The sequence below is a fragment of the Tupaia chinensis genome, unplaced genomic scaffold (genome assembly GCF_000334495.1).
Source record: "Tupaia chinensis unplaced genomic scaffold, TupChi_1.0 Scaffold000238_1, whole genome shotgun sequence".
NCBI classification, from domain to species: domain Eukaryota; kingdom Metazoa; phylum Chordata; class Mammalia; order Scandentia; family Tupaiidae; genus Tupaia; species Tupaia belangeri.
The window spans coordinates 6,133,116-6,141,035 of record NW_006159716.1 but is presented as its reverse complement, the minus strand read 5'-3'; the positions used below and the strand labels follow the sequence as shown (position 1 = coordinate 6,141,035).

Genomic DNA, 7,920 nt, shown 5'->3' with positions numbered 1-7,920 from the left:
GAAGAATATGGAAGAGTTACTGCTGAGTGAAGCAAGCCAGGCTATGAAGGAGAGACATTGTATGTCCCCACTTAATATATACTGAGTGTCTGCACTCTATGACTGAAAATGACGGGCTAAAGGATGTACAAACACAAGAGATGGATGTGAATGCCAGATGTGGTGTGTGTGGAGGAGTAGGGCCTGGGGAACGACATTTGGAGGAGTGATATGGAGACAGAGCATTGTCGGGATGGGGAGGTAGTGTTGTTATCTGTTGAAAATATTTTGATCAACTGGACCAGGGAGAAATGTTCACATATTGAAATGTTCACTTTGTAAACTAAATAATGCGATTGAATGTATAAAAAATGTAAATAAATAAATAAAATGTAAAAAAAATAGATTCATTATTTTATGATGGTCACTTTCTTGTTTTTAGTTTTTTAAATACAAGTTATTCTGTAATCCAGAATGTTGTATTTCTCCATGTTTTTTCATAGCCATGCCTGGCAATACTTTGTAGCAAATATTTTTTGTTTTAAAAAAAAACAACTTCAAAAATTCAAGAAAAACATGGAATTAGTTTTCTGATGATGAGAGAAATAGGTTAAAATAATGGGAGAAGTGAAAAACTGTGATAGTCTCAAACTTGTAAGTTTTCAGTGATTGTATGAGACACTCACCTCATCTACAAAAGCAGTCAGAGTGGCTGTTCTGGTAACCAGATAGCCATAAATGAGCAAGTTAGAAAAGAGAAAGAGAAGCTGAGGCTCATATGTGACAAGCATCTAAGGTTATGCAGAGAAATCAATTGTTGAAGGTGGAAATGGCAGTAAAAATTGATCAGAAGAGGATTGATCTGCAGTTACTAATCATAGCTGTAAACTTTTTTTCCCTGTTGGAATAAATTCAAGATGAAAAGTTATTAGCAATTACATGAGCATATATTCTTTTTCTGGAGTGAAGAGAATTTATCAGCAAAGAAAAGAGCCTCTAGAAATTTGACCCTCATCAGAAAGATGACAAACAAAAGGCTATTGATAATTTAAAAAAGAACATAAGTAGTGTTTCAAGTTGACAACATAACACTTTCAGAACAATTTAGAAATCCATGCACACATGCCACCTCTTTGAAAACAGAAGAACAGAAGCTTTTGGAACTGTATCCAGCTTTGAAAATGTAGCCAGTAAATATTTCTACAAAATGGGTTACAAAAGAGAAGCTATGCCTGTCAGGACAATAAAGTACTACAAGAAAAAACAATGTAAGGAACTTGCTGAGATAGTAAAGGCAATGACCTACACCAGAGGAAATGCTTATTGCAAGTAGAACCAAGTAGTGACTTAATAACAATCTTTGTTATATGTGCATTTTAAAAATAAAACTGATAATTAGTGATGCTGAGCACCTTTTCATATTCCTGCCAGCTATGTGTATCAATTCTTTTAAGAAATGTCTTTTTTAGGTCTTTGGCCAATTTTTAAATTGGGTTGTTTTCTTGCTATTTACTTGTTTGGATTCCTTATATATTTTGGATATAAACCCCTTATCACATATATGGTTTAGAAATACTGTCTCCTGGGACCAGCCAATGGGTAGTGGTTATGTTGCTGGACTCCTGTGTAGTTGACTGTGGTTTGAGTCCTGGACCCAGCAGTTTGAAACTCACGCTAGGCACATGTGCGTATGTGCCCAAAATCCAGAGAGGAGAGTGGAGTAGAAAGGATTGCAGTGTGGCCATCCCTGTGGGGGGGAGGGGTGATTACTTGCTTTCTGTCTCTCTGATAAGCGCACATGCAATATAGCAAAAATCTCTCCCTCTCTAAAAAAAAAAAAATACTGTCTCCCATTCCATGTGTTGTCTCTTTACTCTGTTGATTGCTATGGTATAGTTGTATTCAACTATCAGATTTCAGCAATGCACTCATCAAAAACTATGATCCTCTTTGGGAGAAATGATTGTTGGATGATAAATTAGCATTGCAGTCTTCATGTTTTATTTACCTGTACGTAAAGAACGTTGACTAAAACTGGATGCCAACTGATTAGAGATGTCTTGCTAGATAATTTCTGGATCTCCTAGGAGTTCTAGTGAAATGTAAAAACAAATAGTGTAAGCCATACTTTAATGTAGAATAATTGTTAAGGGAAAATAGTGAGGATAAAGAAGATAAAAAGATGACGTAAATTTTAAAACTATATTGATTTTCACAGACTTTTAATTATGTAAACAGAGGACATGAATTTTTATTGTTTTTTAAAGAATTATTTTTTATTTAACTCTATTTATTTATTTTATTTTATTTTAATTTGACCAGAGAGGGAGCAAGCGAGAGAGAAGAGAGAGAATGAGAAAGCAAGCCACCAGGTCCGGGACTTGAATCATAGTCAACCATGTGGGAGTCCAGTGCCCTTAACTACCATGCCACCTTCCAACCTCATTGTTTTGTTGTTTTTTGTTTGTTTGTTTGTTTGTTTTTAGAGAGGGTTTTGCTATAGGGTTGCATGCATTCACTAGAGAGACAGAGAGACATAGAGAGACAGAAAGTGAGAACTCTCTCCCCCCCCACCCCACCCCGCCACGGGAGATGGCCATGTTGCAATCCCTTCACCTCCATTCTCCTCTCAAGATTGTGGACATCCACACACATGTTCCTAGTGTGGGTTTCATGCTGCTGCTGGGTCAAGGACTCGAATTGTGGTTGACTACATGGGAGTCCAGTGATACCACCACAACCCTATCTGCTGGTCCCTGAATTTTTATTGTTAACAGCCCCTGTTTGAGGGGCTAGTGTGATCAGTTCTGGATGAGGATAGAATTTTTTATATTATTGTATCCTAAACAAATGTCTTACCCACCCTTCCCCACCTTTTAATTTTCTTGTAGGATTGCATTTTTCTATTCAAGGAATACCAGACATCTTTTCACAAAACAAGGAAACAGATTTTAGAATCCTCAGGGGAAAAGTCTTTTGAGGTTTCAGAAATGTATATATTTGGAAAATTTGAAGCTTTCTGTAAAAGACTTGAGAAGGTAAGCATTATGCTGCCACAGTGCCCCTTCCCAAACCACACCTTTTTGGTTCTTTTGTACTTCATGTAGTGCCATGGAGAATTACTGTTCCTGATCTCTTATTTCACTGTTAATCTGACTCTCAGATTACTGAATTTTATTATAATTTATATTATCATTCCTAGTTACTACCTTGTATCAGTCACATAAAAGCTGTTGTAAACTCTCACCTCTCTCAAGACCTCGGTTCTTGTCCTTCACTTATGGAACCTGACATTAAAAACTTTTGCTCTTAACGGTTACATTAGGCCGTGAAAAAAATAGGAGACGAAATACTTGTAATCCTTTGTAGAACCCAGTAGTTGTGGAATATCTAGATATATAGGCAGCATCTCTTTCTGGGCCAGTGTGTATGGTGCATTCATAAAACATCATGTGGCTGATGTTCGCTGTGCAGACATAAGTTAGAAACTTCTGCCCATTTAATTCTTGTATTAGGTCTGAAAAGGGGACAAGTGATTTTTTTCTTCAGGGGATTTAGGGCAGCCCATGACAGAGGTTTGTTTGGAGTCAGGTTTTGAAAAGTCTGTAAATATCATCTAGGTGCCATTCTCCCCTTTTTTGGCCACTCTCTAGGTCCTGATAGTATTTAGCATTTTGTTCGTCATTGTTGGAAAGTGTGGAAGTGGTTGAACATTAGATAGGTTAGAGTATTTCCTAGCCTTGTCTGAAAGTCGGTTTTGTTTGTTTGTTTGTTTTTATTATTATTTTTTAATTTGTATCCTTCTGATTCAGCCAGGACAGCATAGTATGGGTGATAAGGAGAACCAGGTTACTGAGTAGAGTCCTTTGTACATACTGCTATGGGCTGTCTTTTTTTGTGTATACAGGTCAATGTTTTCTAGCATAGTCACAGGGCTGTGCAAGAACTATCTAATTTAAGAACATTTAAAAAATGTATTTTTATTTATTATTAGTATTATTATTCATACATTCAATTACTATACGTCATTTATATTGTAAAGAGACTTCACCAAGAATGATATACTTCTCAGTCCAGCTCAGTTGAGAATACCGTGTACGTCCTCATCAACAGATAGTAAACAATATCCCACAAGCGTCTTACCTAATTTTTCCCCAAATTTCCTTTCCTATGCTCTTCCCCTCCTCCACTCTCTTTCCACTTTGTCTCTAGTGTCCCTTACAATTTTTAATGCTTTTATGTTCTCTAGTCTTTTAGTCTCTACCATAGAGTACAGATAGTTGGTGTATGTTAAGTGGAGACATACAATGTCTCTCTTTCATAGCCTGACTTGCTTCACTCAGCAACAGATCTTCCATATTCAACCACTTTCTATTAAATTCCAGGGCCTTGTTATTTTTTTTTTATGGCTGAATAGTATTCATGGAATATATGTGCCATAATTTTTCAATCCATTCATCTGTTTGTGGACATTTGGGTTGGTTCTATGTCTTAGCAATCGTGAATAATGCTGCAATGAATATAGCTGTGCAAGTGCTTTTCTGACTGAGCGTTTTCCTGTCCTTGGAGTAGATATCCAGGAGTGGAATTGCTAGATCATATGGTAGTTTTATTTGAAGGTTTTTGAGGAACTTCCATATTGTTCTCCACAGTGGCTGGACCAATTTACATTCCCATCAACAATGTAGGAGTGTTCCCCTTTTACCACGGCCCCTCCAGCACTTATCATTATTTGTTTTTTAATCTTCGCCATTTTGACCGGGGTTAGGTAGTATCTCATTGTGGTTTTGATCTGCATCTCCCTTATGATGAGGGATGTTGAGCATTTTTTTCATATGCTTTTTGGCTACTGTAACCATGGTCAGCCATGTGGGGGTCCAGTGATGTAATTCTTAATCTGATGTAATCCCACCTGTCCTTTTTTTTTTTTTTTTTTGAGAGGTTTTTCTATAGAGCACGTGCACTCATCAGAAAGACAGAGAGAGACAGACAGAAAGTGAGAAATAACCCCCCAGGGGGATGGCTACGCTGCCATCCCTTCTCTTCTCAGGATCTTGGACACACACGCACACACACCCGATGTGAGCTTAAGCCACCGGGTCTGGGATTTGAACCGCAGTCAGCTACCTGGGAGTCCAGCAACACAGCCATTATGCCAACTGCTTTTCCCCCAACCCGTTTATTTTGGGGACTAATTTTAGAACATTTTAATTACCACTAAAATACTCACTAGCAGTCAGACCTCATTCTCACTTATTCCAGCCCTAAGTCAACACTGATGTACTTTATAGATGTGCTTGTTCTGGACATTTTATATAAATGAACTCATACCACATGTGGTCTTCTGTGACTGACTTCTTTCATTTAGCATGTTTTCAGCATTCATCCGTTTTGTAGCATTACTTTTCATTGCTGAGTAATAATTCAGTGTGTAGCTGTACCACATTTATTCATCCATTCACCAGTTGAAGAAATTTGGATCATTTTCTCTTTCAGGCTGTGAGAAATAATGTGGCTATAAAAATGTGTGTACAAGTTTTTGTGTGGATATAGATGGTCATTTCTCTTGGGTATATTTATGGTTGTGAAATTGCTGGATCATGTGGTAACTTCATGTTGAACTCCTTGAGGAACTCCCCACCTCTTTTCCAAGGTAGCTGCATCATTTTACATTCTAACCAGCAATGTGTAAGTGCTATGATTTTTCCACATTCCTGCCAATACTTATTATCATCTGCCCTGTTGGGTTTAGCCATCTTAGCAGCCAGGAAGTGGTATTTCATCGAGATTTTGATTTGTGTTTTTCCAGATGACTAGAGATGTTGAGCATCTTTTCATGTGCTATTTTTCACTAGTATATCCTTTTGGAGAAATATCTATTCAAATCCTTTGCACATTTTTTTTTTTGTTCTTATATTATTACTTTCCTGAGAGGAAGAGAGAGAGAGAGGCAGATACTCCCCACCAGGATCCTCACACTGTGATTCGCCTCTGACCTCAGCCAGCCCAGATCACAGGCACATGTATGTGCACCTAGCATGTTCAGGTCAACATAGCTTTGAGCCAGGCCTCCTATGTGGCTCTAGTATCATGTATCAGGACCTTTCAACCTGTGCCACTGTGACTGGGCCTCCAGTGTTTAGAGCATATCCAGTGTGCTGTAGATTTCTCATTACATATATTTCCTTCAGGTTTGGGCTATCTTCTAGGATGATAGTTTTTTTTTTTTTTTTTTTTGAGAGGTTTTTTGCTATAGGGCACATGCGCTCGCCAGCTTGCCAGACAGACAGAGAGACAGAAAGCGAGAAATCACCCCCCCCAGGGGGGATGGCCACGCCACAATCCCTTCTCCTCCACTCTCCTCTCGGGATCTTGGGCACACACGCACATGTGCCCGGCGTGTGTTTAGGCCACTGGGTCCGGGACTCAAACTGCGGTCGACTATGCAGGAGTCCAGTGACATAGCCATTACGCTAACTGCTGGTCCCGGTTGATTGTTGTTTTTAGAAGTGTGTGTGAATAGTGGAGTAAGAGCAACAGTTGTTCCGGAAATATTTCCTCTGGGTTCACAAGCACAGAGACTATGTGAATTCTGCTGGCTGTGTAGGATCAGACCAATATTAATGTCTTCATGGTGTGTGGTACTTGGAGAACCCCCTGAAAACAGGTTTATTCCCCTTTTTGGCCACTGAACAAGTGATTTGAGTACTGTTCTCTAAAGCAGAGATCAAAACAGGGATTCACTGATGACGATTAAAGGACTGAGCAGCCTGTGGCCATCAGAAGTTTCTTTTTGGTGAAGTAGGAAGTGCTGGTACGTTAAGCTCGAGGCTGCTGTACATTTCAGGAGTCAGAAGCAATTGACACTATCCTTTAGGCTTCTTGGGCCAGGCCTTTACCTGAACATGGGTGTCAAAGGGAGAATGAAGGCGCATTCATGCTAATGCTGCATTTCAGAACTATACAAGGGCCAGAAAGAATGGTAGAGCTTTTGAATCCAGTGGTCCAGTGAAATGACTTTCAGAAAATTCTCAAGAATGAATGGATGAAGTTATTTAGTCAAGTTCTTTTTTCCTCCCCCTCTTTAAAGACTAAGCGATTAAATTCTGGAGACGGTCATAAATGCTCTCTGGATGTGATAGAACATCAACTCTCTTACCTAGTCAGAGTCGTAATGACTGTTGACAGAGATTTGTCTTCTATTTTCTCTCTCGTGGTTGGTTTTAGTTAAATGATTCTAGAGCCTGTTTATTTTATTTTATTTTATTTTTAAATCAATGATTCATTACAAACTGAATCCATGGAAGGGGCCTAATGTTTCTTTTTTTTATTTTATTTTATTTTTAAATCAATGATTCATTACAAACCAAAACCAGGGAAGGGGCCTAATGTTTCTTTTATAAAAATTAAAAGACATTTATCTTCTTAAGATTACAGAAATGATAACTATTGTACAAACATATTCAGCCTTGAGTAATTCTACCATAGAAGGAATAGATATTATGGCAATAAAATTCAAAAATATATATCAAGGAGTTTATTTTTAAATCAATGATTCATTACAAACCAAAACCAGGGAAGGGGCCTAATGTTTCTTTTATAAAAATTAAAAGACATTTATCTTCTTAAGATTACAGAAATGATAACTATTGTACAAACATATTCAGCCTTGAGTAATTCTACCATAGAAGGAATAGATATTATGGCAATAAAATTCAAAAATATATATCAAGGAGTTAAGAAAAAGCAATACGACATTCTGGATCCCAGAAGGACAGAATTTGAAACAGATTTCTTAGATTTCATGACAAAAATAAGTGGTTTAGAGGTAGGTAATTACACATTCTTTTACTTAGTAAAGCTGAAAAGTAATCAGTATTACTTCAAGGATTGTTTTTGCAAATATTCACATATAGTAAATAATCACATCTTCCTCTTTTT

General features: G+C 37.8%; 1 protein-coding gene across 1 annotated transcript in view; it reads left to right on the top strand.

Moving 5' to 3' along the window:
• Positions 1 to 7,920, top strand: part of DNAH8 (dynein axonemal heavy chain 8) — a 413,702-nt gene that overhangs the window by 63,557 nt on the left and 342,225 nt on the right. The window contains exons 11-12 of the mRNA XM_027771927.1: positions 2,871 to 3,017; positions 7,610 to 7,807. Of these exons, the coding sequence (XP_027627728.1) occupies positions 2,871 to 3,017; positions 7,610 to 7,807 (345 nt within the window). The remainder of the gene's footprint in view (positions 1 to 2,870; positions 3,018 to 7,609; positions 7,808 to 7,920) is intronic.